Source organism: Trachurus trachurus (genome assembly GCF_905171665.1).
Source record: "Trachurus trachurus genome assembly, chromosome: 21".
NCBI lineage: Eukaryota > Metazoa > Chordata > Actinopteri > Carangiformes > Carangidae > Trachurus > Trachurus trachurus.
The window spans coordinates 2,279,941-2,299,868 of record NC_139899.1 but is presented as its reverse complement, the minus strand read 5'-3'; the positions used below and the strand labels follow the sequence as shown (position 1 = coordinate 2,299,868).

Genomic DNA, 19,928 nt, shown 5'->3' with positions numbered 1-19,928 from the left:
AGCAAAGCTTTCAAGGACCTTGTTAAACAAATATACACAGTATTTTAACTTGGAAATACAAATAGGAGAAAACAACTAAAAACATATTTACATCTATAACATGCATTTCATCTTTAATTTTGCTTTTATTCATTTAGAAAACTAAAGCTGTCTTATTATAAAGTCGTATAGAGGCAGTTACTAAGTCTTACATGTCGGTTCTTATTATCCAATCGACCTCAAAATACAAATGTCCTCCAAGTTCATTGTTTATGTGTGAGAGTCGACTGGCAGCCGCGTTGAGTTTCCAACCTCGACAGTGTGTGGTGCAGCACTGGAACAAAATCAGTCAGTCTAAATGCAAAAGGTGATTCTCATGATCAAAAGCAATACATTTTTCTTGGGAGGTGGATGACATCAGCATAACAGCCCGGTGCCACCCCTCCAGCAGGAATATAAAGAGATGATGAAACTACTGATAAACAGAGGTGCATCCTCCTCATAGAGCAGGTGAGAACCAAGGCAACGCTTTCCTCCTCTGCTTGTCTCATCACAAGCAGTAATTGCTTTGGAGAAGAAGAGAAGGATTTGCTCTGCTCTGGGAAGTAGTGGATAAGTCAGGGAAGTTTGCTTCTGCAACTCAACCATCCTACAATCATTTTTTGACCACAGAAGTAAGTACACATGTTTGTTTAATTCAATCTTACGATGCGTTTGTCGGAGCCAGTGGAAGCAGTAGCTACGACTCCCAATTCCATCTGCTGAGATAAAGAGAAATGTGTGCGTATAGGCATCATTGTGATTTTTTAAAAACCTTGTTTCAAAATCCAGACATGATGTGCATGTTTCTATCCTGATCCTTCAGTCTTTCAACCCACACATCCTCTGGTCTCTGCTTTTACACTTTCTTAAAACATGCAGTTCATATTGAGGCCACTGTAAATCACAGTTAACTGAAATGACAAAAACAGCAGCCTCATGAATCTGCTTTTTGTTGCACACAATAATATCTGTCTACTCTGACTGCTGATAAAAGGAAATTACCATTTTGGATTCATGGAGAGGACACGATCTGGACTCTATAACTCTATAGCACAGTTTCTAATGGAATTGGATGTCTTTCTTTCTTTTCTTTTTTGTTGTTTGCTCCAGTCGAAGCTGCGATGAAGGTGTGTGCAGTTCTCTGTGCTGTCTTCTTGTTGCTGAGTCAATCACTGAGCAGCTCTCACCAAGACGCTTCAGTTATCATCAGAAGTAAGGAACTTGCACTTGACAACCAAATAAATGGAGACGATAAGGACTGAAAATTAGTTAAATTATTTAGCTGTTACGAAATAAATCATGAATAAATACAGTTTAAATGTCTAATCATGGAATGATAATATATGTCAGGACATTTAAACATTTTCTCGCCTTATACAGAAATGTTATTTTAGGTAACACTTTACAATAAGGGTCCCTTAATTAACGTTAGTTAGTACATTATTAAGCATTAATATACAAACTAATAATAATAATAATAATGTAACTAATTACATTATTCAACTTTTATTATTAATTAATAATTTATTAACTAACTTTGAGTAGTAAACATTAATTAACTGCTTACTACTAGGCTACATTAATTAATGTGTTTCCTAATCCTAAGTAATACATAATAATGATTGTTCTTATATCTGTAAACAGTTAATTAATGCTTAATAATGTACTAACTAACGTTAAATAAGGGACCCTTATTGTAAAGTGTTACCTTATTTTATCCTGTTTGCTTTTGATGTATTATTATGATTAAAAGTAGGTAAAGTAATTATGTTGGTCCTAACTGTGACATTTAGTATAATGTAGCAAAAAAGACTTGTCTTCTTTTTTCATGTGTGTTTTTCGTACGTGTTGCTCAGACCCAGACATCGATGCCTCCTGGTACACGGGCAGGGGGATCAGGCCGGTGGGGAGATTTGGCCGAAAAGCTGTGAGGAGAAATGAGCATCTGGCTTTTGTCACATCCAGAGTTTACAGACCGACAGCGAACAGCGACAGCAGCGTTTGAATCACACAATGAAAAAGCTCTGGATGATCAAACCAAACGGCCCTCGAGCTCTCATTTGTCTGTGATCAAGACTAAGGGAGCACCATGGCAGATGAATGGTACCACATACAGATAATGTCCAAGGTTTGAATCCAGCCATAGATTTATGTCATGTGCTTTCTCTCTCTCTCTCTCTCTCAATTCCAAATTTGCTTTATTGGCATGAATGTTACGAGAACTATGTTGCCAAAGCATCAAGAATCAATGAAACTGAACAAATACAACTCACAGAATCAAATATATACAAATAAAATAAAAATAAAAAAGTATATCCTCTCTCTCTCCCCTGTTGTTTCCTGTCTCTCAACTATCAATTAAAGGCAAAAAGCCCCAAAAATATACTTATTAAATATAAATAAATGAATAAATAAGACAATGATTCATGTTTCCACTTTTAACAAGAACATTTGTGAAAACTTATGCTGCACAGATTATATGCAAATTAAGCAAAACGAACACAATGACAGCATACTGCCAGAATGAATCCTACATGCAACAGACACAGTGGAAGCAAAAGCATCGCTGTACTGACCTCTGTGGGTGAAACGGTTCAAGTGTGTTGCACCTGTGACTCATGGTTACATGACTGTGCTCATACTCGAGTCGACACACACACTGTGTTATAGGAAGGGCACCTGCTCACTCCAGTGGCCACTGTTGGACGTACAGGGACGTTTCATAAGAAGTGAATACTACACAGATGGCCAGGGGTGCAGATCCCAGATTTTTTTTTTTTTTTTTTTTTTACCCGTATATGGAATTATACAGTAGCCTACAAGTATTGAAAGGTTGTTTTCTCAAAATGGGTTTTTCCTCATACTACTGTAGAAATCTCCACTTCAGTAGCACCTTCATACACCAAACCATCCACTTCGCTCGGTGTTTCACTATGGGAATTCCATTTTTTTTGCCTGTATGCAACTCATACCATAAATCACAACTTTGTAGAGGCTTGCCATATCATTCAAAAAATACTGCACAGGGAATCATTTATTGTGCTTACTGTACCTTTCTTGTTTATTTGTCCTAAACAGCCAATAACGCGTATCACTGCTTACACAACTGTTACATTAGTAAATCATAATTGTAAGGGTCTCGGGTATGTAATGTCTACTCACGTTCTTATCTTTCGCCTCCCTCCGACCCTCCCAGATCCCCAATTCTTCTCACCATCTTCCTTTTCTCCCAGTGTATGGGACTACTTTATGCATGATTAATTGATGTGGATGAATATCAAAATATGAACCCTAACCCTTCTTTTTAGATGTGAATCTAAAATGTGAAGATTGTGAAGTCTATTTGTTCAATTTTGAATAATTTAGGGTATTTTTTATTGGGGGGGGACAATTCATGTTTTTCAGAAATTGGGGGGCCCCCCGTCCCCGTCCCCCCCGGGATCTGCACCCATGCAGATAGCTCACAAACACTCCAATGAAAACTTCTCGCTAACGCATGACAGTCAGTTAGCCTGTTAACTCAGCTAACCCTGGCTGCTGCAGCTGCACACAGATGTTCCTCTCCCTGGCTGCAGTGCAAAGACTGTGTGGGACAACATGCAGCAAGAAATACATGGCAGCCTCAGCGGGGTAATTATTATCCAGGGTGCAGTTTGCTCTTCAATCCATTTTTGCATAATTTGGTTTTGCCTGGAACAGTCCTATTGTATTATTTTGACTTTTCAGTTTTGAGATCATCAGAGAGGATTGCACAACATCTGCAAAAACTGAACCAGCAAACACAGAGGGTTGTTTTTTTTTACCCGTAAGATTTACACACTCACACTGACAACCATCTTTGTTTCATTTCATCTCAGTGTGAGCTGTTTCTTTGTCTCAATGCAGCTTTTCAAAGCAAACGAGGACCAGCGGGCCCCTCCCGGGCCCAACAGCAGCTTGGTTTCAATCAGCACAATAAAGCCTTTTCTTTTCTGTGACAATTTATTAGGTAAGATCTCTGCAATGTTTTAAATCACTAAGTAGTGAATAGTCCACACTTCTCTACAAGCTGCAGAGAAAAAAACTGCATGTATGGAGAAAACATGAGAGAATTGAGATAGCTTTATTTACAGACTCCAAGTCCAGTGATAATAAAAAAAAACAGGCAACAGATTACTAACAGACAAACAGATAAAAAACAATACAGACAGCACACTGTCCACACACAAGCTAAAAAAGGTGCAGTTGTTCGAGCCAGTATTTCCAATACATGGAGGTGTATCTTGTGTCACTCTGAGTGAGTCAGAGACATTATAATTCAATTTTTGGATCGACACATTCTACACATAAACTTGTAAATAAAATTCCTTAGCAAGGCATTGGATGTAGGTATACAGGTCACAAACAAATGGCTCGCACTTTCCCATCGTGGGTACCTCAGTAAGATTCGAAGGGCGTCATTATACACAACCTTGATGTTATTTATCGTACCTTTGCCAGGGCCGTTGCTAGGAATTCTGGGCCCCCTGAAAGAATACTAAAGTGGGCCCCTGCCCCCTGACTTTCCACTTTATTTTCTTAGACTACGTACGTATTATCATTTTTTATTTAGCCTACTTTGTTTTGATGCTAATGCAGCATTACTATGAGTATTAGTCAGGGTCTTATGCAGAATAATTCAGTCATACAAAGAGGTTTTTGTGGGGCCCTACTGGTCGCTGGGCCCCTAGAATTATCATCACCTTTCTCCCCTATACAACGGCCCTGACCTTTGCTATAATTGCACCAGAGGTGTGCTGTATATAGTGGTGTACAGTAGGCTCTAAAGAGAGCTATTTTAACATCCTTTGTTTTGTTCAGCAAATCAAACCAAACACATGGGGGGAAGGATCCTTTATAAAGGAGCATCAGTAGTCCTACACCTAATACGGACAGAATTACCCATCCCTAATGAACAGGGACTTTATTTGTTACTTATGTCTGTTGTTGTCATGCATATGGATTTTGTCCACAGGTTTACACATTTTTATGACAGAAAAAAAAAGTAATATCTATAAAACAACAAAAGCAACACTGTACAGAAGAATTCATACATAATCAGTCACAAATCACAAATGTTGTGTCTCTCTTGTATGAAAGCAGAAATTATAAAATTATATAGGGGAAGTTGTATTTTGAAACAATTTACCAACCAGCCGTCTGGTGCTGTCCATGAACAAACAGATTAAAGTACAGGGACACTCTAAAAACCTGAAAGCTCGACTCCAACAAGACTCACAGATGACAGAGAAGCAGCGGTTCCAGCCCAGAACTCACTCGAAAACCACAAGATGTTACTGGATGTTTTTCATTTTGGACAGACCCGGCCCTGCTTCCAGCTTTTATGACTTGATAATGACCTGGTAATCATCCTTGGTTTCCATTTCCATGTCCATTTCATTTGACATAATTGGCTGTGTTTGAGCCATTGTTACTATTATTATAAAAACAACATTAAAGGGTCAAATCTAGGACAAGAAGTAGCACAAACCAAAAAGGCAAAAGTTTGTGCTCTTTCAGTACCAAGCCACTCAAAATGGACAGCTGAGTGCAGCTCAGAAAATCCAAGCAAATGTAGACAATTAAAATACAGTAAAAAATATATTTACTTGTTTCTACAATTCAGATCAACTCTAGGGATCTCTGTCCAAGTGTATTAAATTGCCAGTAGTAACGAGACATACTGTAGAATGAAAGTAATTGGTGTCACTTGATCTGAGGGACAGAGGGTTCATAGTTGGCTGCAGGCTGGTCCCAAACCCACTGAAGTGTGTTCTACGCAAAAGTTTGGGCACCCCTGGTCAAAGTTTCTGTTTAATGTGAACAGTTCAGCAAGTGGAAGATGAAATGATCTCCAAAAGGCCTAAAGTTACACACGAAACACTCTTTTGCAATATTTTAATCAATACCAGTGTAGTATTTTTGTTTTCTACAGTGAAAAAGGGGAAACAAAGCAGCAGCCTGCAAAAGAACAGGAAACCCAGGAGACTGGAGCTCTCAGATAACTTTGACCAAGGTATCAGACAAGATATTTACTATGATTGTTTCCAAAGGAGGGGCTACTAGCTACTATGCAAGGTGGACAAACCTTTGCTGTGGGCCCTTTTCCTTTCCTGTCCTTGTCCTTTTAATTGTGTCATCTGTAACTATATGCCTTTTGTTAATTTCATTTTTATTAAAGGGACAACGAGGAGTTTCTATTTGGTTATAAAAAAAAGTCTCACGTTAATGTGGATGAATCTACATTACCCACACTTGTTAATGGGCCCATTTTCGATAAATATATCGTTTTGTCTCTATTGTTATTTTGTTATTATTAGTGGTGGCGGAAATGCTGGTCGAGCCGACCAGCGTTTCCTTACTTTCGGTTTTGTGGCGAGTCATGAGAATAACGCCGCCGAATCGCCGTTTATGGTCGGAACTACGACGGTATCTGATCGTCTTTGAACCTCTGACTTTAATCCTTGATGAATGAAAACATGAGTCAGTCTTGCACCGGTCAAAGAATTTCACGGTGCAAGCGGAGGCTCATAAATGTAGTGTGAAAACGCTTCGCTTTTCCAAAACTCCTCGTTGTCCCTTTAACAGACATTTTGACCAGGGGTGCCCAAACTTTTGCATGCCATAGATCCTTGGCCCAACAGCTTGTCGCCTCACATTGAAAATGTACGATCAATCCCTTCACTAAAACATCACAAGATGAGGTTTGATACAGTAGGAACAGGGCAGACGACAGATCCTAAGCCTGTTATTGGATCTGTTTGTAAGTAAGTAAGTAAATTCCTTTATTGTCCCGAAACGGGCAAGTGTTTTGCAGCAACTGCTTGTTTGTTTGTTTGTTTGATACACTAATACAAGATGACCAACTTTAAACTGATGAAGACAAACAGAGGGACATGACAGGCAGCAGGAGGACTGACAGTCGGAGGTCAGGGCCCCACTTTGCAGCAGGATGCAAAAGGTGTGAAAGTGTCTTTACGATGCAGATCTATGAGTGGCGTCTCCCTCCACTCGGACAGACCTCCCTGCTGCGCTCCAACACACTCATACACTCTGTGGGCTGAACCAAACCAAAGTTACCACAGGTATCACATTCACAGCTGTGTATACACAACAGCGTAATGAGAATGAGAGTCCACTTTCTCCTCATGTGGGCCTCCAATGCCCACTAGTGGTGGATGTGTGGCCCAGCTTTAGACTTCTCAGGACTACACACTCTTCTCAGGCTTAAATGTGAAGCCTTTTATTTACAAATCTATTCTTGGACTTCTGCCTACATATTTGCCTACATATTTGTGTGTACACATGTGTAGAAACCACAGCCGATATGGCCTGCGTTCTCAGGACATTATACAGATGCAGGTCCCGAGAGTGAGAACGGAACTGGGCAAAAAGGCTTTTAAAGTTTCAGCCCCGTCGACCTGGAATGATGTGCAGAAGGACTTGAAACTGACACATCTTGTAACTCTGGGTGAATTCAGCTCAATTATAATAGACAGAGAATTGAGCTCAATCGGATTGTGTGATTGCATTATTTAATCATGTTTTCCTGAAATGTGTGATTGTATTTTATTTGAGTCTTGTGTGATGTGCAACTGAGCTGTTTTGTGTGCTGTCGTCTTGGCCAGGTCACTCTTGGAAAAGAGGTTTTAAATCTCAATGAGTCTTTTACCTGGTTAAATAAAGGATATTGATTGATTGATTCCATGATTTGATTGGTGGAGTTACTTTTGAGGCCAAACTCACTGCTCAAAGATTTGTGTTTTGTAATTATTCAACATTCACTTACCTATAGCCATCAGCAGCTCACTGATTTTATCTCCTGACAGGGCTGATGTCTCTGTGAAGAATAAACCCCTGTCACTGGCCAGGGACTCTCCTTCCTGTATGATGACAACAACAACAACAAATCGGAGGTTGCACATTGACAGACTAAAATCAAAATGTGACTAAATGTAGTTTTTGTGTATTTTTCTTTGTCTGTACCTGCACTGAGATTTGTCTCCTCTCATCCAGATCCCCTTTGTTGCCTACCAACCACATGACAGTAGACTCTGAACTGTATTGTTTCTCCAGCTCTTTGAGCCACACTTGAGCTCTGACAAACGTTTCCTAATAGTGACATAAGCACACATGGGTACACAAAATGATACATACACCAGTCAGGATAAGCCATAGTGAGTCATTTCATTGTCCGTGCGTCGGTTTCTTTTACCCTTTTGCTGATATCATAGACCACGAGTGCAGCTTGGGCTCCTCTGTAGTAAAGGGGGGTGACACTGTGGTATTTTTCTTGTCCTGCTGTGTCCCATATCTCAAAGCGAAGAGTGGCATCGCGTAGATGCACCGCTCGGGTCAGATAGGCACCTGGCGGAGCAGACAGTAAAAAGACACCATAGGGGATGAAAGTGTTCCTCATTGAGTTTTTATGATGCTGGTCTTAGTAATGTGTGATATATGTATAATACAGTGACATGGTCAAAATGTCTGTTAATGTGAACAATTCAGCAAGTGGATGAATTGATCTCCAAAAGGCATAAAGTAAAACATGAAACACTCTTTTTAAGCGATATCAGTGTATTATTTTTGTTTTCTACAATTTTAGACTGAAAAGGGGGAACTTTATGCCTTTTGGAGATCATTTCATCTATCATATAAACAGAAAGTTTGACCAAGGGTGCCTAAACTTTTGCATGCCACTGTATATGTGACTAGATCGAACCTACACTCTTAAAAATGTTGGGTTAAAAACAACCCAATGTGGGTAGTTTTACAACCCAGCGCTGGTTAAATATTGGACAGAACACACAAACAGCCCAATTAAATTAATCAACAGGCTCAACCTAGTGGTTGGGTTGAAAAAACAACCCAGCATTTTTTTTTGTGTATAGTGAATATTAAAGGTCTTGTAGTGTGTAAGGTAGATGTCCATGTGTTTTTGAACAGCAGGTCTATAGGTTTTATATTAACACTATGAAAGTATCAAAGCTCCAGTCGACACAGAAATGAACATGGCTTGTATTTAGAAATGGAGCCTTAAAACCAGCCGTCGGGACTGTAACTTTATGATGTCACAATAAAGCAGTCACCGACCCATCATCCAACCTGCAGGATTTGGTTTCAGTAAGAGCAGTCAGCCAATCGGTAGAGAGGCTCATAGCCTCTTCTCTTACTGTAATGATGAGATGTAAAACTACACTCAAACAGTTTTCTGTTCTTCAAACCAACAATACTACTCTCTCGTGTTAGATTTACATCAATCTCGTGTGTGTTATGCTGGCCTGTGAAGCTAAAGCCAGGAGGCTGATAGCCTAGCTTAGCATAAAGATGGAACATGGAGAATATTAGGGTTGTCCAAGATGGCGATGGCAGACGCCACACGTCAAGGTCTGGCTGTTCTCTCGCATAAAACCTGCAGTTTATAATACCATTAATGGCAAGGTAATTGTGGAGGATGAGTATGAAATTCCTTGCAGTAAAGATTAAGACATTAAGCCAGGACAAGATTGTTTCATTGGCTTCAAACAATTTCGACTGAGTGCATTTAAGTCTTAAAGATTAGTTTGAACACTACCAAACTTCTCAGCGGCGTGTTTCACACAAAGACCACAGAAAGAAAACAACATCGAAGGTTGTCTCAAAGTAAACAAATGTGGGGAAGATAATCCTAGATTTGTCTATGAACTTGCTCTGGTAACATTGTTGAGAATGGATGTCTCAAGCAACCACACCAGCAGCTCTGAAGCTGAGTTAACAACAAAAGCCACGAGCTGTCTTCTTTCGATAGCCAAAACCATTAACTTCTGCAAAGGCACAACATTGATTTTTGTACAGATTAAACAAATAAAACATAGTATTAACTAGATCCAATCCATCTCCACTGAGTGTGACCTCAATGTTCTCAGCAAAACACCTGATAAGCATTTTTCACAAAACATCCAACTATTTGTGCAGGATGAATCTTCAACTGAACACTTAAGACATTTCAGTGTGATATTAAGCCATCATGAACTCACAGCCTACAGTAGGTGATGTATTCTTGAACTCATCTTTGACGAATCGCACAGCCAAACTTGACTTTCCCACACCAGAACCTCCCAGGAGCACCATCTTAACCCTGAAGGTCCGCACTGGTCTGACATAAGTGTCTCTGGAGAGTCGAGCCCCCGGCACCCTCGGGAGATTCTCCCCCATCAAACGATTTAGTTCCCTCACAAAAAGCAAAAACACAGCACGGGTGAGTCCAGGGAAGTCAAACAGTCCGTGATCCTTATGGGTTCCTTCTGTGTTACGAAGCAGCAACTACTTCTAAGAAACAGACGTGTTCACTCTCTGTCTTTGTTGTGAGAGTCTGTGTCAGCTTCACTGTGGTACACTACACAGAAAATAAAAGTAAAACCAAAGTCCAGTTTTGACTTGTAAAATGCCAACTGGGCAATCTCACTTCCTTGTACACTATCACTCACAACTGAGCCATAAAGCCTTCAACACGATTATAAGTTGACTGTTTGTTCTCATCACATGATGTAATGATTTTTACTGTAAAACTCTTTATCATGTTTCTTGTTAGTGAAACTCGGGATTACAAAAACATTTCTAAACATATGAATGGAAACTGAAAGCCTATTGGGAAATTTTGCTCTTTTTCAGAGATGAATGTTACTTCCCTCCTATTCACAAACCTCAACTCAAGTGTTACATCACAGATAAAACCAGAGAGTGTGTTCTGATTCTTCCTAATACAAGAAAAGAAAGTCAAGAGTTTTATACATGATTACCCATGCAGCATGCTATCAACATTAATATCCTGTATCAGTGACACATGATATTAATTAATCCTCTATCACTAATATGAATTAATCCTGTATCACTGATATTGATACAGTATCAATATTGCTTAGTGTTTTTATAAGGAAAAAATATGCAGACATGATTAACCTTTCTTCATAGAGCTATATAATGTGCAAGAGCTCTCCACAGGCCAGTCTTCCTCCTATGTATCACATGTCATGACACTGAATCAACACAGGAGGGCAGCATAGTATTTTTTTTTTTTTGACAGCCACACAGCAATAATCAAAATATTCCTCTGTGAAAAAGTGGCACATTTTATTTGGACTTTCGAACAATAATCATCAGCAAACAGGATGATCATTTTCATCTGGTCCAGACAGCACTGTGATTACTAAATACAAAATGCATCAAATGGTCCCAACTATGTATCCATTGATATTCATTACATATCCAACTATTAGCTATAGGCTACCACTTATAAAAAACTATAACCCTTCAGTATGAATATGACAGTAACAAAAAGACATATAGAAATAATGAATGAATAATAATCATGAAAAGAGTGATATAACATTCAATTCAGATGGAGACTATGAAATATCTCTGGAAAAAGTTTTACTGCATTTACGGAACTCAAAATAACACAACACTGATATCATAATATATAAAAATACTTAGTGAGGTCACTACAGAGATACCTCTGACTGTCCCAGACACACTATACCAGACTATTACATCAAGATTATGGGATCTCCATTGTGTTTGAGTGGCAGTATAAGGCCATTCAACACTGAGGGCTCGTCTATCTCTTTAAGAAACACAAGACTGTTTTAGAGCTGCCTGGTCATCATTAAAAATAGCAGAGGGAGTGTGAGAGAGTGCGATAGCCCATGCGGGAGCTGTGGTTTCTGGTTGAAACTAAACCCCTCAACATGTTTGGAGTCCATGTCCAGAGGTTGGTGCTGCATTCAAGTAGTCTGTGTAAAAATCCTGACCCCAAAAGCCCCCACATTTGTCAACACATGAGCTGCAAAAACTCACAAGTGCAATTACACAAACACATGGGAAATACTCATAGCACAACCGTTTCCAGGGACAGAAAATAAGTAATGACCCCTCATATTCTGTTTTCTACTTTTGTGGGAGAAGTGGGGAGCATATTGGCACTTTAAGATTATGAGGACTAGATTTTAAATCTGTCTAAGAATTAAACTAGGAAAAAAGCTTTGGCTTTAAAATAAATGTAAAATAATAATAATAGGCCTAATAATAATAAAAACATCCCTTCACACATGTTTATGTTATGTAGGCCTATTTAGGCTACTAATCTACATCAAATATTGAAATATCAAGAAAATGTTAACTAGCCTACTCTGCATGCAGCATTTGTTAGGCTACAGCCACACCTACCTAAAATTGGGCTAACATATCTTGTGATGTTTTCTTGACAATTTTCTCTGAGTGGAACCTCTGATTTTTTGTTCACTTACAGATGGGATAACAGTGACGTTAGCCTAATGAATGGATTATGGATTTTAAGACCCATTTCCTCTCACAGGCTGCCCCCGCGTTTCCTGTGTGCGTTCTGATTGAAACTACCTGCGTTTCTATGGGAAGATATAAATCCGACCTCACGTGAACGCAACTTGATTGTGTACAGGTTTTGAAGTTCGTGGCTCAGATTCGAGTCTGTGAATCCGTCGCGTGGTGCCGCTGGATTAAAAGAAAAAAAAAGAGAGAGAAAACATTAGGCTATAAATATTTTTACTGTAAACAAGTTACAATTGAGGTTTCTATTTTTATTGTAGGTGTTTGTTGTGTTTCCATAGAGTGACAGACGGGGGTGGGCTTGGCTTAACAGGACGCTGTGCTACAGTGAAGGGCTGTGACTGAAAATGCCAGTAAACGTCTCAGACGCGCACGTGGGGCCGATGCTGCCAGTCACACAGTCAGTTTGAAGCTGACTCCGCCGAGAGCGGCTGCGTTGTTACAGGAAGAAGTGTTCAAACGGATGTATGACAATGACCCACGCTGTGGGCGCGACCGGCCGCGATTTGTTTCATCTCTCCGCATTTTAACGTGACATTTTTTAAAGAAGCGACACATGAGACTCGGTGTGTCCGTTTCTCCGGCTTTGTTTGGATTACTCGGTGCTCGGTTTGGACCACGACAGTGACTTCTCTTTTTTCTTTCTTTTTAAAAAAATCTGCGGCGAGTGGATAACTACTACTACTGTCTGAGAAAACATGGGGACCCAGGGCACAGGACGGAAAAGATCCACCAAGAAGGATAAGTCGACGGCGGAGGACGATGCCCTGAACCTCATAGCGAGAGAGGTGAGTGGAGAGTTTAGTCAGACGTCGAGTCTTTTCCTGTTAGGTCTGAACGGAGTGAAGAAGCGGTCCTTGAAGTGGTCTTCCTCCGCAGCGTGTCGCCTACAGCCCTATATAACACACAGTAGCTACACAGCTGTTTCTAGATCTTTTCATTGCTTCAGACCAAAGTGTTTCAAATCTTTCATGTTCACAGTTCCTATTTTACACACAATTTTACAAGCACTTGAAGTTTCCACTGGTAAAAATAGCCGACTAGCCTTACTCAATTTAACTGTAAAGAGTGCCTTTGAGTTTCCATAAGTCAAAATGTTTCAGGTTACTGATTTTATTGTCATGATGACCAAAGAGTTTCTAACTTAATTCCCACCCTCCAAGCAACTGTCTTTTGTGCTTTTTCTCTTCATAAAGCATTAGCCTACATTTAACCCAATATGTAGGCTAGAGATATTCATGTTACATGGTAACATAGCTCCAAGTAAGGTGTGTTTCTCTCTTGTGATTGGTCCACCCCAGCTAACGCCTGAGAGTGTATATTGACAACTTATACCTACACAAACTATAGAAAAGTGCACCTCCATGGCACAGTAACTGAGTCTACACAGTCTAAAAACAAGATATTTTCTAGAGAGGGAGGGTCAGTTGCTATTGACATAGTCATACTTTTAAATTAATAATTTAATTAGCCTATGTAGATAAAATAACTGTTGTAGCTGCAGAAGTGATCCACCTTTACTGTAGGCCTATAGCAGAGAGTGGTGTTTTGGGCATAACAATCCATTGATATAAAGCTGTATGTGTGAAATGGTGATTAGCCTACTGTATGATCATCATTGTTTTACTGTAGAGAAAGATGTCTGTTGTCTTGCATTAACTGCAGCTCTCCAAAAACAAGACCCTAAAGCACATTTAAAACAGTTTGAGGCGTTCGTGTGCTAACCTGCAGGAGAGGAGTTGTTGTACTTCCCCCTTTGATAACGCAAGTCAGGAAAACACTGTTTATTTCTAACAGGTGGTGAGGTCATGTTGTGACAGGTTTACACTGCTTCAAGGTTTCTAATCTCTGTGTTATAATTGAGTCTGGGGCAGGCATAATGGCTAGTGTGCCTCTGAGACTCAAGTGGCCCTTGTTTGAAGTGTAATACCCTGCACGCTTTTGTGAGTCTGAGGTGTTAAACATCAATATTTCTGTGTAATTTCAAAGAATATCAGCTATTAAAAATTTAAAAAAGCCTGAAGCAAAACTCTTGTGAGGCAACATCGTGCCTCTGTTTTTGAAGATTTATCGATCAATTTTTTAGAGTGTTTTTGTTTCTTTTTTTGTCCAAAAAAGTCATTTTCAAATGATTAACATGTAGCCTGTTGACCAAAACAATTTGACCGTCTCTAATTCACTGCAGCCTTTCACAGCCCTTTTTTCAGTTGGGAGGAAGTCGGGTCTGTGCTAACTCAACCCGGATGTTTCGACAAATTTGCATTTTTAACTGACACACACACACACACTCCCCCCGGTAGTCATCTCATCACTTCTTTCAGCTGTCAATGGCCGTGGTAACGCTGCAGAGTGAGTCTGGCTGTTTGCATATAACCGTCTCTTCACTGCTCCACTGACTATTTACGCAGGGGTAACAGGTCTGAGGTTGCACATTCCTGTAGCTGGTAATGGTTTTCTTGGAGGCTGTTTGGAGAGGGCAGGGCTGTCACCTGGCAGAGGTTCAAGGAGATGAAGAGTCTGCTCAGACACACGCGGTAGCAGCAGATGCACAATATTTAAACAGGAGATTCCCTCTGCTGGACGAATCCTCATCTGTTTCTACTTGTAGTGAGTCACGGCTCCAGCAATAAAACATTAATTGCTGCCAGTTCTGTGCAACAAAGAGAAAGTCTGTGCCTTTAAGCAGCATAGGGGTCAATTCCCTCACTGGCAGTCCTCTGACAGGATGGTATGTCGGCCCTGATGAGTTGGCCCATTCTGAAAAAGAGTTTTAAAAATAGATGCTCCTGAAAGATCAGCTGTTGCTGCACCCCAGTTTTAGATTGGGTCTGTAGGTGGGGGATGGGGATGAGGAGGGAGGGAGGGAGGGAGGGAGGTGGTGGTCATCCTGCCAGCGTGAAAATTGAAAATCTCCCTGGAATTGATGGGCAGTGTTACAGCAAAGTTTGGTGCATTAGTGTGGTGCTGCTGACTTGTCCCCTGCAGTGTCCCTGGGATCAGAGACGCATCTAATGCTGTAAACCAATGGGGAGGAGACCACACAGGAGGAAAGAATGTCCTCACTGAATACCAGGGTCTTCAGTGATTCTGTACTGAAGGGAGTGGGTTCCCTACGTCTGTCAAACAGTTTAATCCAGCCATAAACATTCACACATACATGTACTGTAGCGTGAGGATGGCACACTGCAGATCAGCTCCACTACTACTAAATGGATTAATAAAGTTGTACAGTGTTTAAACCAGTGGTTCACAACCTTTTTTGGCCCATGACCCCATTTTGACATCACAAATATCATGTGCAGTCACGTCATCGCGGCCGTCAATCAAGATGTGCCAGCTCAGATATGCTGCATTTTATTAGAACTCAACTTATATTCGAGAAAGTTCAAGTATAGAATACAGTTGTTTAAGATTGTGTGTGGTGTTTTTAATCATAATTTTAAAAAGAATAATAATTAGTTAAAAAAATATATCTTTATCAGTAATTTTTTTTCAGGCGACCCCACATGGGGCCCCGACCCTAAGGTTGTAAAAGACTGGTTTAAACTGTTGTTTCATTACAATGAGTGACTGTAAAACAAATCACAACCATTGTTTGGATTCAGAATTTTGTAACTGTTTCATAATGATTGAACAAAGAATTAAGTATTCAATGCATTTTTGATTAACTTTGATTTAACTTGAGAATAGAACCAAGTAATGGTAGTTAGAATGATCCTGGGCTTCAAGTGCTTTTAGTCTATTGATGTAATCACAGGTGCAGGTGGCAGCAGTGGTGGTGAGTTATTAAAGGCCCGTGCACACGCCCACAGGTGTTTTAAATCATTATGCCTGATTAAACTACACTTAGTATGTGATCAGCAAACATTTAGATGTGTTACAGTCAGACTGGCACAGGTGTGAGTGATAAAACAAGTGGATGCTGAATTCCATGTTGCTCAGTCTGGATGTTGTTCATGCCCAGTTTGGGTGGTGTGCAAAATTTGCATTTTTCAGTGTACACATTATGATATAACGGTATTTAGGCTATGTAAATTATTTTTGCATAGATTAAGATTTTTATAAGGTATAAGCTTATAAGTAAAGCTGTGACATAATGGTCAAACTCTATAGTGAGGCAGGTTCTTCAAAACTGTGACACTGCAAAAAATTGTATCCCAAAAAATATTACATATGGTGGAAAAACTGAAATTTTTGATGTTGCACAAAGGAATATCGGTTCAAGCTGGGTTCATGCTGGATCATTGTACTCCCATACAGGACACTTGAATAAAACAGAGCCAACATTAAAGGGATAGTTAAAGGTGTACAGAAAAGAAAATTGAATTTGAGCCCACTTTGGGTCATAAAATTAATGTGATAACTCATCTTTCAGACGTTGTAGGCCAAACTTTGTGCAAAATTCTATTTTTGAGTAAATCCGGGATGAAAGTGTGTATTTTTTTTTTCGCATTGGATAATGCAGGCGCACGGATTATACGTCAGCCTGTACACGATTCACCAGCCACTGATATTGGATCCGTCATCCGTCATTCAAACGTCTGAGACACGCACACACACACGGAGCTCGGGCTCGCCCCAAGCTTTGAATATCCCGCCCGCTCGATAACGACCAATCAAATTCGTTTTCCTCACTCGGGTAAACTCGTGTTGCAGCTCGTGACAACTCGGCGCGACAAACAGGACAAACGGCCATTTCTGTACACCTTCAAACATTTTGGCAAATTGGCCCATTTTAATTGTCGGTGCAAGCTATTTTTAGAACGGCAGAGCAGAGCCACGAGCTGCTCAGAGCTACGCTACAGAGGCTGATGGGATTTCTTGGTTTCCCTCATCAAACTCATCAAATACAACAATCCAACAACTCCACAACGCTCTGGTGGACAAGTTGTGACCTGCACATTCACCACGCTATGAGATAATAACAGAACATTACAAGACAGAGTTGTTTTCGAGGCAAATGCAGAGACTGCTTGCTGAAAAACTGCCCCCGATGGGAACGCGCATCAGTGGTTTTGCATGAATTTAGGGATTATGGCAATGGGCCAATTTGCCAAAATATTGAACTATCCCTTTAAACACTGCTGGTCCTGCCCTCCAACAAGCTAACACAGTCAGAGACATGTACAGAGACTGTACTGGGTCTTATCAGGAAGGTCACCTGTTGGGGTTATCATCAGGGTCTTGATATCAAAGCACTAGCTGCTTATCAACTGCAGCCCCGGCCTACACCACTGATTAGGCCTCGTGGTTTCCAAACACTATATTCCTTGTGTTTGGACAAAACAGTGAAACTCATTTCTCTTTTTAAGACAAAGGGAGTGATTGTAGCTTTCATTATCAGCAAGATCCATTTGTGGGGAAGCACCGCAAGTTTAAAGTCCCAGCTGGACAGGTCAATAGTCTATCACAGGGCTGATATATAGAGACAAATAACACACACACACTTACGGGTTAATTTAGAGTCTCCAATCACCCTGGCGTGCATGTTTTTGGACTGTGTGAGGAAGCTGGAGAACCCACAGAGGAACAGGGAGAACATACTGTACAAACTTCACTCAGGACGGCAGCATATTGTTGTGACTTCTAAGCAAATCATTAATTTGCCTAGAACATTTTGAATATTCAGTAAACGTGCAGTAACAAGCAGGATAGTGTTAATACAGTTGTAGAATCTATCTGTTGCTGTTTATTGGACCAATCAGCTGCTGGTTCTGCTGAGAGGGCCAGTTGCAATCTGTGGTTTTTGGTGTTTATTTATTTACCAACTAGTCTGTTGTAAAGCTCTGAGGACACGGAGGCAGTTTGGTAAAGGATCAAACCAAATCAAACGCCCACTTACTGGATCTTGCTGTTAGGGCTTGCTTATGTTTGTTTAATGAAGGCTATGCAGTTTAACCACAAATCTCATAACAGTCGGGTTTGACTCCCATCATTATGGCACTCGGCTAATATGTGGCACTTTAAAAGTAAAAGCGAGTGATGAGAACATATTAAACATCTACAGTTGGGTTGTAAGCCCGCTCAGTAACAACTCATTCTAATTTAGCAGTTTAACCAAGGCTTTTATTTTTATACAACCACTAATAACCTTCCACAGTCCCTCATAACATACAGTACAGCTTGTTATATACAAAAGAACAGGCTTATCACTGGAAATGACTGTTGCCAGGTGGCCAAACTATAAAAGTACAAAATATTCAGCACATTAAAATGAAAAAGCTTTAAGGACTCTAAATACAGTAGGCCTCAGGCATCCACATGTATCATGTACCGTAGACCCCCCTCAGTTGGAGTCAGGTATTGATTATCACAATAGTGATGATAACACTCTTGGAATTTGGCCCAAGGCAAACTCTTCCTTTCGTCGAAGCTTCTAGTTCACTTGTGTGTCAGTGTGTTTTACACTCGGAGATCACACCCAGGTGTGTCACAGTGTAAATCTAGCCGAGTGTGTCTGTGTGCACATACCTGGCCTGTGAATGTTGTTAAATTTAACCTGACAGCACCCTTGAAAAACACTGACTAGTCGCTGAAAGAGTCATGTTCCTAAATCTCTCTCTACGTGCTACAAAGTCAAAACAAGTGAGAAATAGTAGATTACAGTCAAGGTTATTTACTACTCAGACATTCACACTTTTTCCATGCAGAATATGCTCCTGTTCTCGCTTTGAGCACTGGATAAATAACATAAATACTTGTATAGTTTGTATGCAAAAGGCATTTACTGTACAGTCATGATTTGTCAACATGACAGAGCAGCCTCATAGTCATATCATAGTCCAAATCCAGCTCTTCAGCCTGACTTGGCTACATGTGGGCCGCTGTCATACAGGCATGTTGTACAGCCAGACGTGGCATGAAAACCACATATTTTAAATTCATGCCCAGATCATGATTCAAATCATAAAACATTTCAGGAGAGCTGATGCAGCCATGTTAACTGGCTTGTATTGGATATATGAAGCCTCTGTTTGCTCTGTGTGTACAGTACCAGCTGTTAAAACTGCCTCCATCGAGTTCTGTTAAAACAGCTGGATGTCTCAGTGCAGAGTAGAAAACAGAGAACTCAGCGTTCAGCTACTTTGATTTAAAGGTAGAATCTGGATGATTTTCCTAAAAACAAAATATAGCCTTTTACAAAAGAAATCCTACCTAAGTAGCTGTATTCTGATGTTTTGGTGTCATTGGGATGTTTTTGGGCGGGGAGTAGGTGTGTTTTCCACCAGCCAATGACGGAGCGCAGGTGAAGTTGGGTGTGTGGCCCTGCAGACTTGTATTACTGGATACCATCAAGCCAGGAGAAATACACACTTACCAGTGAAGAAAAGGAGATAGTCCGAGCGTCGGGCCCATACCAGGCCATCACCATCAACGGGAGCCTCAAGGGCTATGCTGTGACGAGTAGGAGGGCCGCTGCGTTGAACATGGAAGTCTAGGGTGCAGGTGGGGTGGAGCCACCACGGGTGTAGATCTCGGTGATTGTAGCAAATATTCAAAGGAGAGTTTGAAGGCTGTTCTGGTAGCTGCTGTCAGGGGCAGGGGGA

General features: G+C 40.5%; 2 protein-coding genes across 15 annotated transcripts in view; one reads left to right on the top strand and one right to left on the bottom strand.

Moving 5' to 3' along the window:
- Positions 1 to 6,968: 6,968 nt before the first annotated feature.
- Positions 6,969 to 10,233, bottom strand: LOC311004577 (uncharacterized protein; the record flags this gene model as incomplete). The annotated part of the gene is made up of 5 exons (XM_083996688.1): positions 6,969 to 7,099; positions 7,829 to 7,922; positions 8,026 to 8,151; positions 8,255 to 8,406; positions 10,056 to 10,233. The coding sequence occupies 5 exons, from the start codon at positions 10,231 to 10,233 to the stop codon at positions 6,969 to 6,971; spliced, it is 681 nt and encodes a 226-aa protein (XP_083852814.1).
- A 2,263-nt stretch (positions 10,234 to 12,496) lies between these two features.
- lrrfip1a (leucine rich repeat (in FLII) interacting protein 1a) overlaps positions 12,497 to 19,928 on the top strand; it is a 52,706-nt gene continuing 45,274 nt past the window's right edge. For all 14 annotated transcript variants that reach the window (XM_083996608.1, XM_083996607.1, XM_083996606.1 and 11 more), the window contains exon 1: positions 12,497 to 13,169. In XM_083996608.1, coding sequence (XP_083852734.1) covers positions 13,080 to 13,169 — 90 coding nt within the window. In that variant the 5' untranslated portion in view covers positions 12,497 to 13,079. The remainder of the gene's footprint in view (positions 13,170 to 19,928) is intronic.